Source organism: Aethalodelphis obliquidens, unplaced genomic scaffold (genome assembly GCF_003676395.1).
Source record: "Aethalodelphis obliquidens isolate GAN/ISIS:26980383/991018 unplaced genomic scaffold, ASM367639v1 scaffold41, whole genome shotgun sequence".
Classification (NCBI taxonomy): Eukaryota; Metazoa; Chordata; class Mammalia; order Artiodactyla; family Delphinidae; genus Aethalodelphis; species Aethalodelphis obliquidens.
This window is the reverse complement of record NW_020837985.1, coordinates 3,039,307-3,058,302: the sequence shown is the minus strand read 5'-3', so window position 1 is coordinate 3,058,302 and position 18,996 is coordinate 3,039,307. Positions and strand designations below refer to the sequence as shown.

Sequence of the window (18,996 nt, the reverse complement as noted above, 5' to 3'; positions counted from 1 at the left end):
CCTGCCGTGTGCCAGGTTCTGTGTTAAGTGCTGGGGACACAGCAGTAAATAAAATGGACACAGATCTCTGCCCTCTTGGAACTTACATTCTAGTGGAGAGGGGGTGGGGGTCTGGGACAGAGAAACTGAATAAGTCAATTGTTTTATATTTTAGAAGGATATGTGCAATGGGAAAAAATAAAGCAGGCCCAGTGTGGCAGTTTTTAAATAGGGAAGGCTTCACAGAGAAGGTGACATTTGAGCAACAGCTTATGAAGTATGTGGATATTAGAGAAATAATGAATGTTCCAGGCAAGCGAAGAGCATGTGCAAAGGCCCTGAGGTGGGAGCCAGTTACATACTGATTTGTGATTAGGCTGTGTCCCGTTTTTCACTAATTATAAGCAGCACTCCAGTGAATATATCCTTGTAGCTACACGTTGATTTACACTGGTGGTTTCCCCAGAAGGATTTATCCTGGGTCAAAGGTACATACTTTCATGGCTCTTGAAACCCATTGCCAGATGCCTTTCAGAAAATGTGTATGAGTTCACATTCCCATGTGCAAGTGCTTATCACCAGGGATTACTTCTGAAGGAGCAAGGTCTGAACACAGGACTGAGAAATTGCTGAGACCACAGCATCCAAGACTTCGGAGGGATGTGGCATCTTATCTAGAGCGATAATTCTCAAATCTGTATGTGATTTTAGCCATCAGAGCATGAGTGTCCCCTGGGGAATGTGTTAAATGCAGACCCCTGGGTCCCACCCCCAGAGATTCTGATGTGCAGATCTGGGGCGGGGCTCAGGCATTTGCAGGTTTAGCAGACATTCCCCGGTGGTGAGTCTCTGGGAGGTCGTGCTGGGAGTGTACCATGAGTAAGTAGAAGTGGGGGTGGCTCTTGGGCCCCCCTGAGCCACCAAGAGCCTCCTCTGCAGCTCAGGAAGTGAGTAGGAAGGATCTCCCTGCTCTTCCCACCCCGTCCCCGCCTCCCAGATCCCACCTTCCCTGGATGTGTTCCAGGTGAGCAGAATGACTCTCATGTCTGAAGGTAGCATAGTCTTCTATACTTCCTATCCTTTGCTAATTCTCTTTCTTCTGCAGGGAATGCTTCCTCCTGTCCTTTCTTTCCTTCCTCTTGGCCCAGAAAATTCCCTTTTGTCCTTTTAAGACCTCGGTGAGGAATCACCCCCATCCAGAAATTTGCACCAACCCCACCTTCCAGCGCTTTATATCTGGAGTGTGGCGCCCTCCGAAGGCTTTGGGATTGGTGGCTTACACAGCAGCATTCCTCAACCCTCTGGCCTGTTTTAACAACCCCCCCCCCCCCCCCGCCCCGGGTGCCTGTGCATAGTAGGTGCTCATTAAATGTCCCAGTCAGGGTGGCTGGCCTTGTATGTTGACTCATTAAAATAGCAATTGCTGGCATTTCTGGAGTTCTAAGTTTCTAAGTGCTAGTCATCCTTCTATGCCCTCGTATTCTTTCACTTACTCTCGTTAACATCCTTTGAGGTGGGAACTACCGGGGCTATCATTTACAGATGAAGACAGAGCGGCAGTGGATAACTGAGTCACTTAGGTCTCCAGTGGGGAGATCTGAAGTTGGGCAGCCTGACTCAACCCACTAGACCACACTGATCCTTTTAGACACTGGATTAGACTGCCCATCAGGGCCCTCTATCCAGGCAAAGAGAAGGACATTCAGTGGAAAGACACTAAAAAAGGGCAATGACTATAGAAGTAACAAACCCGGCCCTTTTTCGTGGTACCCACCCAGGTGTCATTCCTAATAGTCTGGCTGGGAATTGGGGCTTGTGGAGTTCAGTGGAAGGGGAAATCTGTTTAGTGGAAGGTGGCAGTGCCCACGAAGTGTGCACAGAGCTGTAAGGTCCTTTTCACAGGCATATTTATTGCTGGTGAGCTTGAGTAGGTGGGTGAGGGTGGGCGTGCAAGGAGGCAACCACTGATTATCCGAGTGGCTGCCATCCACTTGATGGACAGCGATAATTAGTGGATTAGGCAAGCCCCAATCAGAAAATAAAAGCCCAGGCATGGTTTTGATGATGGATGGGCTTACGCAGCGCCTTTCATCAGAGGATGTTGGGAGCCCTTCATCTTGTAGGATGGGGTGGGGAAGGATGGCTTTGGGGACAAAGCTGTGACAGGCACCCACTTCTGGAAGCTGCACATTCCTGCCTTGTGCTTCAAGAAGCATGGAGTCCAGAGGCACTCCTGCTTTGGTCAGAAACTTCCTCTTGAAGCTTTGCTTTTCGTTTCCCTAAAGCCTGGGGTCACTAAGGGGTGTCCCTAGAAGAAGAAGGAGAGGGATGTTACGGACTGCGTTCCTCACACCCACCCTGGGGAGAGACCCGGTGGCAGGGGTGGTGGCAGCAGCCTATAGAGATGCTCCAGACAGGCTCTCCAACCTCCTGGGAGAAGCAGATCAGTTCTAGTATCCACAGGAAACCTGAAGACTTCACAGAATTATCCATAATCGCACTGCTAATGGTGGTGACTGAACATTTCCTGTGCATTTCTATCAGACGTTTTTTGCACCAAGAGCTTTTCTTTGTTTTGTGTTTCCTTTTTTCACATGGTTGAGAATCTTGACCATTCCTAGATCGACGTTACAGCTTGTCCAGGGCCTTTGCGGTTGTAATCAGGGGTTATGTGTTCGGAGCCCTTGGTCTCCACTTTACTTTGTCTGGGCTCCTACTGAACCCAGTATAAAGCAGGACCCAGCCTGCCTGCTGAGTGGCTTTCTGCAGCCCTGGGGCTGGGCCGGGAGGCTGGGTCTGTGCATCTTGCTGCTTGCACTTAGCAGAATCAGGGCAGCGCTTGGGCCACAAAGTCAGGCAGATTTAGGATCAAGTTTCAGCCCAGACCACTAGGATGCAACCTTCCTGGTCCTTGGTTTCTTCAGCTGTGAGATAATTAGGAGCACCCGCCTCACTGGGTTTTTGTGAACAGGTAATACGTGTGTGTATCAAGCTGTGCTCCTCCGTGTGTGGTCTATGGACCAGCAGCCTCGGCCTTACTCAGATTAAACATGCAACATCCAGGCCCCACCTCAGACCAAGGGAATCAGAACCTGCATTTTTGCAAGATCCCCAGGTGATGGATATGAAAGTTAACATTGGAGAAATGCTGATCTATGTATCGGGCATCTAGCAACCGTTTAGAACGTGGTGATGCTTAATGATGATGGTGGTGACAGTGATGCTTGTCAAGGTGGAAAGAAGGGCTTAGGAGAGGACCTGTCCAGTCGTATATCCAAGACTTGGATTCTCATCAGCCATGACCACTGGTGAGCCAGCCTCTGTCTGGAAGTTTTGAGCTGGAACCCGACTCCCTATAGCCTGTCCCCGCTGGTCCCTGTTTCATTCTCAGCTGAGCCGAATTCTGCCTCCTCGTGAGAGTCCCCTCTAGTCTCTGGCTCCTCTCAGACGGTCCCTTCTCTCACCAAGGCTCCCGGCTCCTCTCTGTTCCCCAAGTGGCAGCACTGGTGTCTGATTCCCTCAGCTGTCCCCCGAGGTTCTGCCGTCACAGCGGCGGGGCTGGGAGAGGCAGTTGCTGCATTATTTATGGGGCATCGTTAACCAGCCGGGCTGATGAGTTACGCGCAGTTTATTCTGCTGCGCCGTGTGTGGGATGCCATCCCAGGCCTCTGTTTAATACAAAACAAAGCAAAGCAAAACAGAGCCCCCAGTCAGCATGACCCCTGGCTGAGCCCTGCACTCGGGTTAGGCAAGTGGCCTGCCCAGCCGTCTGGCTGTGGGGAAAGCAGAGGAGAGGACAGGAACTCGGGGGTGTTCTTGGAGCTCAACCTTGAGGGTAGGCAGGGCAGCCCACTTGCATGTTTGCTTAGGTGGCAACCAAACTCTTGGGGAGTCGACGGAGATCAGATGGTCTCTTTCCGTCAGAAGTAAGAGAATAACTTCATTCTCCTCCCCACTCCCCAAGGGACCAGGCTGCCGTCAGGTATGTGATGCGGTAGCCAGCTTCTCTTGTCACCATGCTGGTTTGGGATTTATGTCACTCGCCATCTGGATGAAGGCCCCGTTTGTAGTTCAACGCTGGATCTTGGCCTGGATGGCCGCCCATGGTCCCCTTGTCCATCCTTCCATCTCCTGCTTCTCCCAGCATAAATGTGCCACTCCGGTGTCCCTCGGAGGAGCCCACTTGTGCTGTTTCTGCTTCCCTGTCTTTGTTCCTCTTATCGGAAATGCTTTTCCTTCCTCCCTCCATTTTTCTGTCCTCGAGCCCACAGTTCAGCGGGGGAGACTCAGGCTCAGAGACGGCCAACTGCGTGATATGAGGGAAGCAGATGGGTCCCAGGATACTCTGCAGAAGGTGACATTTGAGCTGGGTGGTGACGGCCGAGTAGGAGTTTTCCAGATCGCTGAATCCCCCTGGAGGTTAGAAGAGAGAACAGCCTTCGGAGGGGCTGTGTGGTGGGCGCCCCGACTGGTGGCTGCAGAGTTAGAGCCCGTCTTCAGGGAAGCCCCATCTCTCTCCCTGTAGGGAAGTGGAGACGGTCAGGCAGCTAGATGCAGAGAGCCCTCCACGTGCTTGCTGGGTTTTTTTGTTGTTGTTGTTGTTGTTTTTTGCGGTACATGGGCCTCTCACTGTTGTGGCCTCTCCCGTTGCGGAGCACAGGCTCCGGACGCGCAGGCTTAGCGGCCATGGCTCACGGGCCCAGCCGCTCCGCGGCATGTGGGATCTTCCCGGACTGGGGCACGAACCCGCGTCCCCTGCATCGGCAGGCGGACTCCCAACCACTGCGCCACCAGGGAAGCCCCTCCACGTGCTTGTAAACACACCAGCTTTGACGGGGAACTCTTCCATTCTCCCAGAACCCTGTGTGATCTGAGTTCTGTTCTCAACAAACTGTCAGGGCTTCACAACCTCCCTGCCCGCCTCTCCAAAGAAATTCAGGGGGTTCCAGAGGGAGGAGAGCCTGTTTCCCTTCACCTGTGACTTTGGACTTGGCAGAGCCCAGGCGCTCAGTGGGCGTCTTATTTTCGTTGACTTTGGTATGTCTGGAAAGCTGTGAAACCCTTCCATGTTCTCTGGTGAACTCCGCAGTGGGGTCTGTGTTGAGGCTTTCTCATAGCTCTGGGGATGCATGGTGAATAGAGCCCGCCAGACACATAGCCTCAGGAGACAGCTTTCTGGGACTTCTTGGTGGGCGGTGCAGATTAGAAAATTAAGGACCACGTTGGACTTGCTTTCTGAAAGGATTCTCAGTGTACACAGTGTCTCGACTGGCAAATTTCTTCTGAAATTTGAGTCTGCTCCCCTTTGCCCAGCCTTGTCGTCTAGAACAACCCAGCGCTTTTTCTCTCAATTACCATTTTATCTTCCTACGGGTGCCTTCTCCCTCCTTCCTCACTTCCTCCAAGCGTTTGAATTTTTGTAGTAAAACTTTCAGGTGGGTAGAAACTTTTTGTTTTTCCTTGAAAGAAACTTTAAAAAAAAAAATCTGAAACAACCCAACATCACCTTGCCTTTAAATTTTAATAACATTTATACACTTAAAAAAAAATTCTCAACAAGGAGGTTTTTGTCTTCTGTTCTTAGAAGTTCTTTTTTTTTTTCTTTTAAAGAATCCATTAAATTATATATTGCCTAAAACAGGTGGGCCTGACACTCTTTGAGAGACTGTCAAATATCATCAAGTGGGGAGAGAGCTGCGGTTGGCAGCCTTCTTGTGGCTGAGTGGGTGTTCGTAGGCAGAGAGCTGGGTGCTGTACCCCCTAACTGGAGCGGGGACCCTCCTTTTGTTGCTAATTTGGTAAAGACTGGAATGAGGCTCCCAGTGGGGGCAGATAAGTAGTTTTTAAAGTGGTTTGAGCAGCTGTTTTCAGGCACATTCATCTGGGGTTTAAGTACTCCACCTGCCATGTACTTGGGAACGGCAGAGACATTGACTGACACTGTGTGTCCCACTGCCATGCTCTGTGTCTGCTTTAACTATGGTGAACTCATAGTGAGATGCACAGTCCGAACTGTACTTAGGACTAAGAATGAGGGATCCCAGCCTGGGTGGACCATCTGACCTTGAGAGTTTTAAACATCTCTCCCAGCATCCCGAAGGAGATTCCTGGGAGCCTGCAGACGCTTGGATCAATCCTGTCAAAGGTCATTGGACACTTACTGAGTGCCTGGCACTGCTCTGAGCACTTTAGATGTCTGACTTCATTTCTTCCTCACACCAGCCCTGGGCAGTGGTGACTTACCCAGGCAGAGGTCGGACGACCTGCCCGATGTCCCATGGCAGACGGGAGAGCTAGGATTCTAGCCAGGAGATGGGCCCCTGGAGTTTGTGTTCCTTATTCCTTCCCAACATTCTTCCAGTGTTCCGTGATGTCAGTGTTCAATAGCAGTGATGGAATTATGCATTTTTTTTGTTGATCATTATAAGAAACTGGCCTGAGAGGTCAAGTGACTTACCCCCCATAATTTACTGCCAGGGCTGTGGCTAGAACTCAGGATTTGGGGCTCCCTGTGCAGGCCTTTGGCCATTCTGGCGTGTTTTCAATGAATGTGCCTCACCTTTTTCTTTTTTAATTTAATTGATTTATTTATTTTTGGCTGCAGTGGGTCTTCGTTGCTGCATGCAGGCTTTCTCTAGTTGCGGTGAGCGGGGGGCTACTCTTTGTTGCGGTGTGCAGGCTTCTCGTTGTGGTGGCTTCTCGTTGTGGAGCACGGGCTCTGGGCACGCAGGCTTCAGCAGTTGTGGCTCGCGGGCTCTAGAGCGCAGGCTCAGTAGTTGCAGCGCACGGGCTTAGTTGCTCTGCGGCGTGTGGGATCTTCCTGGACCAGGGCTCGAACCCCTGTTCCCTCCATTGGCAGGCGGATTCTTAACCACTGAACCACCAGGGAAGCCCCTCACCTTTTTCTTAAGAAATATTATGGATCATCTCAGTGACCTACTCCAGGGATTCCGTGGATGGGAGTGGCTGCAGCTGGGGAGAGGAGGACCTGGCTCTCGTGTCCTATGTGCAGATGAGCGATGATGGTTCCTTTGGCTAGAAGTTGATGGTCCGTATCTCTGAACATCCTCAGGCCTTTCCTAAAGCTTCTCATACTGTCTTGTGGACCAGAAAGAGAAGGGATGCCTGGCTGAGGCTGTGATTGGTTAGTTGCACTCTTGTGCTCTTAAGGATGCTTAACTGATTTCCATCTGGACAGAGATCTCTAGTGACCAGCCAGAGGACTCTGATCTCAGCCTTTACCCTTAATTACTTGGATGTAGATGTAGAAGGCATGTTCAAGCCAGGACTTGATAAGAAAATGGTAAGTATATTAATTAGGTGCTATACTTGGGATTCCCCACAGTGTCTTGATGGGCCTGGAAAGGTAGCCTGAGCCCTCACAAGGTTTCATTCAACACAAATAAAGTTATGCTTTTGGGTTGAAGAGACCCCCTGGGGCACAAAGATGGGATGGAGGCAAAGTGGTTTAGCAGATGATGACAGGACCTGTGCATGGATGTTGGCGTCAGTAGCTGCCAAAGGACTTCTGCCAGTAGCCAGCCAGACAGCATCCCTGGCCTGGTGCAGCTCAGTGTCCTGTTGGGAGCACACTGCCGCTTGAAGGAATGAATCCAGCACCTGCAGTTGGGCCAAGCGGGTCCCAAATGCCCAAATGCAGAACTGATGGTTGTGATCTAGCAGCATGCACGAAACAGACTTTAGGGTTTGGGTGTATTGTAAATTCACGGTGCTGTTGTTGCCAGAAATGCTAATTTGATCTTAAATTTTTTTAATGTAATGACTTCATTGTTTTTATAAAAACGATACATGACCCTTATTTAAAAAAACAAAACAAAACTATGGCCATGGAGGGAAGTACAAACAAGAAAACAACACATTGGTCCAAATCTTAGCTCCCAGAAATATTCCATTATAATATTTGGTAGACGGTTTTCCAGATGTCTCTGTGCACATTTTCAGACAGACTTGATAGCTCGAGAAATGTATACATGGGCACTTTTATTAACATGTTCTATGCAAGATATTTTCAAAATAAAAATATATTTAATTTTACTTTCACTGAACGGAAGAATTGAAACTGAAGTGAAGTAATACTGAAGAAATTGCAGAACTTCAGATAACTGTTTCTTCACTAGAAGAAATCAGTTTCTCAGACATTCTTCTGAGGCAGTGGTTCTTAACTGGGGGTGACTTTGCCCTGTAGGAGCCATCTGGCAGTGTCTGGAGACATTTTGTCACATCCAGTGGCATCTGTGAATGTTCCTGACATCTGGTGAAGAGAGGTCAGGGATCCTGCTAAGCACCCTGCAATGTTCAGGAACCCCTCCCCCGCCCCCCCGCCCCCCGCCCCAGCAAAAGAAAGAAAGAAAGAATTATCTGGCTCAAAATGTCAGTAGTGGCAAGGTAGAGAAACTGTGCTCCTAAGCATAAGAGAAAAAGATTATTAAAACCATTAGGAAGGTGAAATCATTGTTTTAGGTCAGTTTCAGTTTTAGACTATTTTGATGGGGCTTCTGTAATAAAAGATGAGATGATTAACTTCATTATAGTTTTCCCATCCCCTCTCCTAATGACAAAATCAAGAGGTGTCATACGTTTTTACCTTGTCAAGGTTCGTAACATTCACATTCTAGCCTGCAGCTGTAACCGCCCCCCGCCCTAGTTTGCCCCCATCAGAATTGCACCTGCAGTTTTGAGTTCGTGTCTGAGCACCATACTTAGAAGAAAAGTAGAGACATGTGATGGAGTGTCCCCAAGATGCTATGGGGATGTGAGGCAGGGGCCCGTGTAGACACAGAATTCCGTCTGGGAGCTGAAAGAAGGAAAGCTGTGGATGAATGTGCTGCTATCCTCCGTTCTTTGAAAAGATGTGTGTGTGGAAGCAGGATTGATCTTAACTCTGTGGATCCCTAGAAGGTTAGAACTAGGGCTGCGTGGACCTGAAGGACAGGGTGGCTGATGTAGGTAGGCTGCCGTGGAGGGTGATGAGTTCCCTGTCAGCTGCAATGTGCTGGGGAACCACCTGTAATCATGCTGTATGTAGGTGCTGGGCTCAAGCCATCAGCTGAAGCAGCTGTATTCAGGTAACTTCCCAACCTCGAGATTCTACTAGTCTAATAATGCTTCCCAGTAGTCTCCTCTCCTGGAGAGGAGCCTCAGTCACTCTGGTTCCCCCCTCCCTGCCTTCTGGGATAAGGGTGAGAAGAGCCAGAGCCATGATCAGGTGGTTCAGGGTAGAGCCTTAAATGGTCTACATATCTTGAATTTGGACCCACCCATCTGTTGACTCAAAAAGTGATGCATCGATATATGGCTTAGATTCTGCCAAACTTGTTCCACTTGGTATCTGTAGTGTTTACAGGATCACAGGGACGGAGCACATTCATAACCCATTTCTGGGCCAATACACTTGTATGTACAGTAATCTGGGCAACATGTCGTAGACTGCAAAGGAAGAGAGCATATACTGTTTTCTGTATAATTGGAATTGAGTGTGCTGTCAATGTCTTCATCAGATGTCTATCACAGCATGACTTACTGACGTATGGCTTTGTTTTGTTATAGGGGAGCTATCCAGTTTGGGAAGATTTCATAAACAAAGCCGGAAAGCTACAGTCCCAGCTTCGGTAAGTAGAAGCATGTCATCCCTAGGAAAATGGCAGCATCCTTAGACAATAGGATGTCTAAGGATGGACCCAAGAGGCAAATTAGCGTTAGTTTTGGAAGTGTTGCAGATAGAGAAGCATGTAGTGGCGTTGCCACTTACTAGCCATGCGTCCTGACCTCTGATTCCTGTATGTAAAATTAAACTCATATCCGCTCTGCCTCCTTCCACTGGAATTTTGAGAGTCAGATGAAGTATTATATGTAAGGTCAGAATGGGCCAGGTACATGGTAACAGTTAAATCTCACAACCCCAAGAGATAAATAGTCTTGTTACCCCATTTTGCTGATGAGATAACTGAGGCACAGATAAGCTGAATAACTTATCCAAAGTCACACAGCTAGTATTGATAAATGACAGAGCAGGGAATTGATCTGAGGCAGTCTGGCTCCATAGTCCATTCTGATTACTGCCTACCCTTATAGAGTTTAAAACTTAGTTTGTATCATTCTATTTACATGAAATGTCTAGATAATGCAAATCTGTTGAGACAGATGTAGATTTGTAGTTTCCTGGGGCTAGGAGTGGAAAAGAAGGATGACTGCAAATGGGCATGAGTGACCTTTTTGTGGTGATGGAAATGTTCTGAAATGGGATTGTGGTGGTGTTTGCATAACCCTAAATTTACTGAAAAATTGATGACTTATACACCTAAAAATGGTGAATTTTATGGTATACAAATTATGTCTCAATAAAACTGCTTAAAAACCAGGATCTAATGCTGATGTGCTCTAAGGGGCTATTATTATTGCCTCATCTTGTGCTTGTTAATATATCATTTCATATGAAACAGAAAATATGGCAACATCTTCTTGTTAAAGCTATATGCTTTTGAAATCAGTGAGGGGAGGGGTGCGATTGCACTTAGAGGGTGCTTCAAGAGGGTTGGGACATTAAAAAAAAAAAGCAGTTATTTTCACGACCCCTATTCACGGCATATTGGTTGGTTTGGATGTATGGGGATGGTTTTCCAGAGGACAAAGCAGGTAGGTGTTTTCTGAGATAAAAAGCCATGTAGATGACAGAGGAGGGAGGAATGACATGGGGTTTTTAGGACTTTACCTGTTGGCACCAGGGGTGCCTGCCCAGAACTTTAGCCATAGCACTGGGCATTCCCTGGCTCCCCAGCAGATAAGGAGAGAAGAACTTGGGAGACGTGGAACTTTCCCTGCCCATCATTCAGCTTCATGGGGCCTGGGATTTCCAGATCCATGAGTGGGCATCCAGATGGACCACGGGCTCCAGACTATGGCCCCTTTGCCACTTGTCAAGTCCTTTACCATTTCTTTGCTTACAAACCTTTGATTACTTTATCCTGGATCATATCCAAACCCCTGTGCCCCAGCTCTGCCGCTGTCATCATTTATTTCAAATAGGTTAGTCTCCATCCTGTAGGAGGTCACCTCCTGTAGTAAAACAGTAAAACATTTAAGTCCAACCCCTCCTCCAACATCTTTTCTTATCCAGCCTCATTTAATTGTCTGACAGGTTTTCAGGGTTGACCAAGGAAAAGATGCCCTTCCCCTTTTACCAATGAGGATGCTAAAGTTTAAAATAATTAACTGATTAGCTCTCTTAAACATACAGAGTGAGACTTAAAGCAATCTTATCCCCACTGGTACAAAGTACCATATATATATATATATATATATATATATATATATATATATTTTAACAATACGTAGGCCTCCTGAGGGCAGGGACCGTTTCCTTATTTTGTCAAACTACTAGTACCTGGCTGAGAGCACCGTAGGAGCCTCAAGCACGTGGTTTAATTTTCTGTGTTAGGGAGTGCCTAAGGATAAGACCGTAGAAGAGGCAAATAGTCTTGGAGCGTGTAAGCTGAAGCACTCCTTTCTCCTGCTGATGGATGCGTGTTTGCTCGGCCCCATTAGAGAGAGCTAAGATGTCCTGTGAAAAAAGCAGTCAGTGAAATATGGCTCATCGGAAGTCGGTGTTTAAAAGCTCTTAATTCGTCACACTTGACCACAGTCTTGTTTTCACAGGAGCCCTGGTGACTGTAATACTCAAGGCACCTCTCCAGCTGTGGCTCATTAAATTTGGAAGCTCGGCCTTGACTTGAATAAGAATAAACCCAGCACTTGTATCAGATATTAATTATAAATCAGAACGAGCCATTTGTAAACCTCAGGGTGTTTGATAAAGCTAACTTTTCCATGGTGCCAACTCTTTAAGAAATATACTTTGAAGTGGTATGTTTTTTTTGTTTTGGTTTGGTTTTGTTTAGTGTGTATGTCATTGTGGTTTTTTTTTTTTTTTTTTTTTGAGCAGAATGTTCTCTTGCTCTACTGGAAAATATCAGGCCTCTTTTTTTTTTTTTTTTTTTTGCGGTACGTGGGCCTCTCACTGTTGTGGCCTCTCCCGTTGCGGAGCACAGGCTCCGGACGCGCAGGCCCAGCGGCCATGGCTCACGGGCCCAGCCGCTCCATGGCATGTGGGATCTTCCCGGACTGGGGCACGAACCCGTGTCCCCTGCATCGGCAGGCGGACTCTCAACCACTGCGCCACCAGGGAAGCCCCCAGGCCTCATTTTGAAGTTTGGCTCTGAGGGACTATTGCCCAGGTTTTCCTGGGGACCACTCCATCACCTTCCGGGAACCTTTTGCTTCATAGCTACTCTTGCTTATGTTCAAAGGTCATTTCTTTCTTTTTTTTCCCTCTGATTTGAACTCATTCCTTTTTAGTCCGTATTCTCATCTTCATCCTTCAGCAATTTTGCACTGTTGAATGCTCAGTGGGGGCTGGATTCATGTGTGAAATACTTGGAAGTTAGCATCAGGCTGTAAATTCTGTTACAGAGTTCTTGTGAGTGAGCCTGGGGCTTGCTTGCTTGTCCTGGGTAATCAGGGCCCTGAGATGCAGCAGTGCTTACTTTTCATTCAGTGACATCTTGGACCACGACTCTAGGAACCAGGAGACCACAGAGTGCTCAAGGCATCCTCCAGTGCTCAAGGGGATGTGAAGAATTCAGAATAACTTCTAGGACAGCAAATGAGTATAGTAACTCCTCCTCATTCTCAGCTTTTAGGAATTAAGAAGATGCTGTCTAGGTAGCATTCTAACGTTGAAAAAAATAGTATCTCAGTTTCCCTATAATTATGATTTAGGGGGAAAAGTCACATAGCCTGGATCTTGTAGTAGGATGAACACGGCACTGTAAGTCATGCTGGGCTACTGGTCTCAGCCCTGGTATGACCTAGTGATCTTGAAAATCACTATGTAGCTGTGGTCTCAGTTTTCCCAACTCTAAAATGAATTGTTTAACCTAGACGATCACTCTCCAAGATTCCTTCTGCCAATCCATATAGCTATATTGTTTTCCTACTCTAAAATCACTTTCACGTATACCATTTATATTTTTTAATAAATTATTCTTTTAGGCAGAAATACCTTTTTCCTCATTGGTGAAATTTTAACCTGGTGATAATTTATACTGTTGGGTGGAATGGGGTGGGAAGAATTGCTAGCATTTATTGACTAGCGCTGCATGACCTGGACGTTATTGGGGGAGAGTGCTAATATGAGAAGGAGAAAGTTTTCTTAAGAATAATGTGGGTCCACAAAGCCAATGGTTGTCCATGTCCAGTCGGGTTCTCTCTCCTGGAGGGTTACTTTCAGTCCTCAGCAGCAGTTGCAGCCTTTTTGCTGTCTTGCATCTCTGCTAGTGTGAGACATTCCTCATGCTTTTGTTTTCTGTTTGCATCTTAGGACAACAGTAGTAGCAGCAGCTGCCTTCTTGGATGCCTTTCAGAAAGTGGCTGACATGGCCACCAACACACGTGGTAAGCAGGTGGAGGGATGGCTCCCAGCATTGACGGCGCTCAGCGTGTGGGCTCTTACCCTTGGGCGCTTTACAAGAATATAGAGCTTAAGTTATCAGAGCTTAGCTGACTCATATTTAAAAATATATAGATTTTTTTAACTCTGTGGGATTCCACATCGTAGATGCAAATCGTTCTCTAGATAATAAAGTGCACGGGAAGAGTGAAAAATAAATGAAAGGAACCACTATTTATGCCTGAGATGGCTTGTTGTGTTTTTAAATTAATTAATCAATCAATCAGTTAATTAATTGGCTGCCTTGGGTCTGCCTTGCTGCACGCGGGCTTTCTCTAGTTGTGGCGAGCAGGGGCTACTCTTCGTTGCGGTGCGTGGGCTTCTCATTGCGGTGGCTTCTCTTGTTGCGGAGCACGGGCTCTAGGTGCGTGGGCTCAGTAGTTGTGGCTCGAGGGCTCTGGAGCACAGGCTCAGTAGTTGTGGCGCACGGGCTTAGTTGCTCCATGGCATGTGGGATCTTCCCGGACTAGGGGTCAAACCTGTGTCCCCTGCATTGGCGGGTGGATTCTTAACCACTGCGCCACCGGGGAAGTCCTGGCTTGATATGTTTTTGTGATCACTTTTAATGATGTGCTGGTTGTAGAGTCCTGAGCTGTGTGTTTACTTGCAATTTGTTTTTCCCTCTCATGTGTCATCTTAAGATTTTCCTCCCTTGTGGAATGAGAAGCAGTGAGAATGATGGGTTAGACCATTTTTTCTAGGTTCCCATAAAACGAGGAAACCTATTATAAGTAGCGTCCTATTGTGTTGTGTCTGTTTGTGTGTCTCCCACATTTGACTGCAAACCCCTACAGGTATAGACTAGACGGTGACGTGTGCGTGTCTGAACCCTCCCAAAACATAGTACCTGGAACACAGTAAGTGTTTAAAGTATGTTTATTAAATCAATGAACAAAGGGAAATCTTTTGAAAATTTGTAATGGTTTTTCAGTGACTGTGAATCGTAGAAAAGAATATTCGTAACATGTGAAAGGTGTAGAGAAGAAAGTAAATCTGTCTGTATCCAGCACCATCATTAGAAATGTGACATTACCCATAACCTAGAGACCCCCCCATTCAAAGGGGGTGCTTTCCTTTTCATTCTCAGAGAATCTCTCCTGCCTCTTTTTTTTGCCTTCTCTCTGCGTCTGCTTGTGCACTGACGGGCTATATGCCTGTTCTTGTCATTGTCTTGGTGACATGGGAAAATGTGGGTGTTGGAGGCCAGTGTTGGGGGGATTGTTCCCAGTCACACAAGAGTTAAGCTTATCTGAAGCCCATGATGGGTATGTACCTCCACTGGGTTTCAGTATGTACCCATTTACCATAGGTGCTTAATTAAATATTCAAATGAATTTGCAGTGAGGACTCTTCTCATTTAAGATGCTTGAAAACCGCTGATATTTCAGGCAGTGTCATGGGGCCACAAAAATCAATATATTACTCGACATGTCCTGGAGGAGCTTGTAGTGGCAGGGGACGGGGGGGATGCTATGTGCAAATGAAGAATTTCAGTGTGGAAATAATATGTTTGGTATGATAATAGTGGTAGAACAGAGTGCTGGGGGAGTATGGAAAAGTGAGCAATTAACTCAGCTCAGGGAGTCGAGGAAATTCTCCCAGGAGAAGTAGTATTTCTCCTCATTTCCAAGATGCCAGCGGTGTTTCAGAAGGTTCCCTAGGAGAGTGTGATGGAGACATCAGAGCGTTGGTTTCTTCATCTGGTTTGGCAGCTTGACATGGGTCTTACCCAGTATCTTTTCCTAAGCCCCTTAAAAATTTTGTTACGTAACACATATGTGTGTGTTATGGAACCTTTAGAATATACAAGTATAAAGAGGAATACAATGGTCATGCCAGTGTTCACTGCTGTGAGTGTTATTGGGTCGGTTTTATCATATTTTCTTCGACCGCAGCAGGATCTGGAATTGGACTCATCAGTCATATGGATGTCTTTCTAGAATAGCCATCGGAGTGTGTCTTTCTTAAAAGAGTTGCTGCATTATTTTAAAGAACTTACGTATCTGGTGTTGCATTTTTGAGGCTCTGTGGTTCGTACGTTTATATTTTAATGTTTAATTACTGGATGGACCCTAAAGGATGGAATAGAGATGTATCCCCTGATTGTCCATAATTTCCTGCAGTGCGAACCTGGGTCTTTGCAGATGCCGCTTCTGAGAGTGGTTCTTGGTGGGAAATGGAAGGGCCTGCAAGTTCTCATGGTTGAAGGGAGGAAAAACAATTATTTGTGGGAAAAGAAACCAGAGTAGCCTCTCTGTGGTGCTGGTGGAGGTAGAGAAGGAGTTTGGAGGTGATGTCGTTGACAAAAGACAAATAATGTCACAGGGAACAAGATCCCTGCTTTGAGATTATATATATATATATATATATATATATATATAATTATTTTATTTATTTTATTTTTGGCTGTGTTGGGTCTTCGTTGCTGTGCTTGAGCTTTCTCTAGTTGCGGCAAGCGGGGGCTACTCTTCGCTGTGGTGCACGGGCTTCTCGTTGCAGTGGCTTCTCTTGTTGCGGAGCAGGGCTCTAGGCGCACGGGCTTCAGTAGTTGTGGTGCGTGGGCTCAGTAGTTGTGGCTCGTGGGCTCTAGAGTGCAGGCTCAGTAGTTGCGGCGCATGGGCTTAGTTGCTCCGTGGCATGTGGGATCTTCCCGGACCAGGGCTCGAACCCGTGTCCCCTGCATTGGCAGGTGGATTCTTAACTACTGCGCCATTAAGGAAGCCCCCTGCTTTGATATATTTTTAAACCATTTGATTTTAGGTCACTTTTAGCAATACCAGAATACTTTATATCTCGATGTCTAGAATCCATATGCACTGGGAGGAAATAACTTTATTGAATATGGGAGTGTGAGAACTCACATGACCTAAAAAATGTATGGTTGATACAAAAAAGATATATTTTATGGAGATGATAAGAGAGAAACTTGAATGCACATCTTACGTTCAGTAAGCATCAAATTAGTTGTATTAAGTTAATTTTTACTTAACAATTGAAAAATATAGAACATGCTCTTTAGTTTAAAAGAAAGTCATGTAACGAAGTATATAAAGTAAAATCTACCCTCCCAGTACCATTTGCAGAGATTGGGCTTAGTGTCTTTTATAGACTTTTTTGCATACTTAAACACATATGGGAGAAAAATTACTCGTAGAACAATAGGTAGGTTGATATATGGAATAAAATATATTTGTAAGATCTTTTTCCAAAGGTAACCTGTAAGAAACATTGTTCCCATGCTTTTACTCCCCAGTATATTATAATTATCTTTCTATGTCAGTACCTAGAGATCTACCTCATTGGTTCTACCAGCCAAATGGAATTTCACTGTCTGGATGTAGCACGATTTAATCATTTTTCTGTTTTTTTTTTTTTTTTGCTGTACGCGGGCCTCTCACTGCTGTGGCCTCTCCCGTTGTGGAGCACAGGCTCCGGACGCACAGGCTCAGCGGCCGTGGCTCACGGGCCCAGCCGCTCCGCGGCACGTGGGATCTTCCCGGACCAGGGCACGAACCCGCGTCCCCTGCATCGGCAGGCGAACTCTCAACCACTGTGCCACCAGGGAAGCCCAAATCATTTTTATTTTGAGGAATATTTAGATTATCTCCACTTACGTACTGTTACAAGCTACACTGCAGTTAATGTCCATGTATACATCCTTTTGGAGATCTATGGGTAATCTCTTTTAATGGTGTATACACCTCCAAGGAAATGAAGAATCTGTTAAAAAAAAAAAAAAGCTTCAATGTGTTTTGGTCAGCAGCAAATATATTTGGGCTTGTGGTCATTACAGGGTGTAACTCTGATGCAGTTTGAAGTTTGATATCTACCCTCTATGGAAAGTCCAGTCTCTTGCTTAGAGCCTTTAGATATCATATTTTTTGAGTCTTTCTTGCTGGAAAGATGAGAAGGCAATAGCAGTTATTCTTAAATGAGTCTCTTTTGGGCTGGTATCCAGAATCTCAAGCTAGCAGGTCTCTGGTTTCCAAAATATTAGCATTCCATCTTGTTTCCCAAAGGGAATGGCTCTGAAAGGTCTTTGTCCTTTTTAGCAAATATTTTGCAGTAGCTATGAATATAATTTATTTAGGAAAATCTTCTAAAGCTAGGCATTATAAGAGCAAAATCAATCTAGTCATATAGCTATTAAGTAGAACGTGGAAGTACATTAGAACTCTGTTGTATTCTTTTTTTTTTTTTTTTTGGTGGTACGCGGGCCTCTCACTGTTGTGGCCTCTCCCATTGCGGGGCACAGGCTCTGGACGCGCAGGCTCAGCGGCCATGGCTCACGGGCCCAGCCGCTCCGCGGCTCCTGGGATCTTCCCGGACCGGGGCACGGACCCATGTCCCCTGCATCAGCAGGCGAACTCTCAACCACTGCGCCACCAGGGAAGCCCTCTATTCATTTTTTTTAACGAAAGAGTGCAAGTCGCTATTATAATGTACGTGTTTAGGTGAATAATTAAACCATAATGAAATTTAAGAGTTAATCAACACCATAATACATACAGTTCCATATTTTTTTGATGTTTGCACTCTGGAATGAATGTACAACTTGTGTTGAGTGTGAAAGTACCCGTTTCTGTGTTATTGGCCGCAAAGAATTAGTGTCTAGGCATTTGTTGTACAAAGGATGCCTGACTTTTGTGAGGCAGGGTCTCCATTTTCTTCGTGTCCGTGATGGACCAGCACACGGGCTGTCATAGGAGTTGTTGAACTGACTGGTGTGCATTTGTCTGGGTTGCTTAAAAAAAGAAAAGGAAAAGAACAAAGGTGGGGGGAGGCTTCTCAACCCTCGGTGGCTGGTGTTGGGGAGTAGCATTCCTACACCTGTAAGCGTGCAGCCTGGTGCCCCCCTTTCACTGGAAGGCAGGGGCACGTCTTAGTTAGCACTGGCCCTTCGTGGCCCTTGCATCATTTGCTTGTGTCAGCTAGGGCCTTTGAGAGCATAATGGTGTGTGACTTTCATTTTTGGCTGCCTCAGTGTGCCTCTGTAATTACTGTATAGCTTTGAAAAACCATCTCCGGGATGTTGAGATGATAATACACCAAACCCAGAGTGAGGAGTTTAAGATTCTAAGAAGGAAGGAAATGGATCCCCAGACGACTAGATCATCTCTAATCACCTTTATTGAATACGTAACACGGGCTGGGCTGTGTCCTTCGTGCTTTACATGGATTGAGTCTTTTCATTCTCGAAACAGCACTGTGAGGTCAGTGCTTATGACCTCCATTCTAGATGATGAAATCTGGACGAAGAGAGCTAAACCGACCAAGGTCACATGGCTTGGAAGTGGGGAGACTGAAGCCTGGCCCAGAGTCTAGATTTTAACCATTAAATTATGATTCCTCATGTAAGGTGCTCCTGGATTTAGTATAAACTTCAGTTTGCTTTTAAAGTTACTTGATCCTGAATGCATTAAAAAAAAAACAGTCTATGTAGCACCTTGGAGTAATGAATAGATTGGGAGCCGGGATGCCTGGGTTTGTCT

General features: G+C 46.3%; 1 protein-coding gene across 7 annotated transcripts in view; it reads left to right on the top strand.

Annotated features, from left to right (window-relative positions):
• The window catches only part of MTSS1 (MTSS I-BAR domain containing 1), a 165,219-nt gene that overhangs the window by 11,815 nt on the left and 134,408 nt on the right, over nucleotides 1-18,996 (top strand). For all 7 annotated transcript variants that reach the window (XM_027132395.1, XM_027132396.1, XM_027132393.1 and 4 more), the window contains exons 2-3: nucleotides 9,547-9,608; nucleotides 13,376-13,449. In XM_027132395.1, the coding sequence (XP_026988196.1) occupies nucleotides 9,547-9,608; nucleotides 13,376-13,449 (136 nt within the window). The remainder of the gene's footprint in view (nucleotides 1-9,546; nucleotides 9,609-13,375; nucleotides 13,450-18,996) is intronic.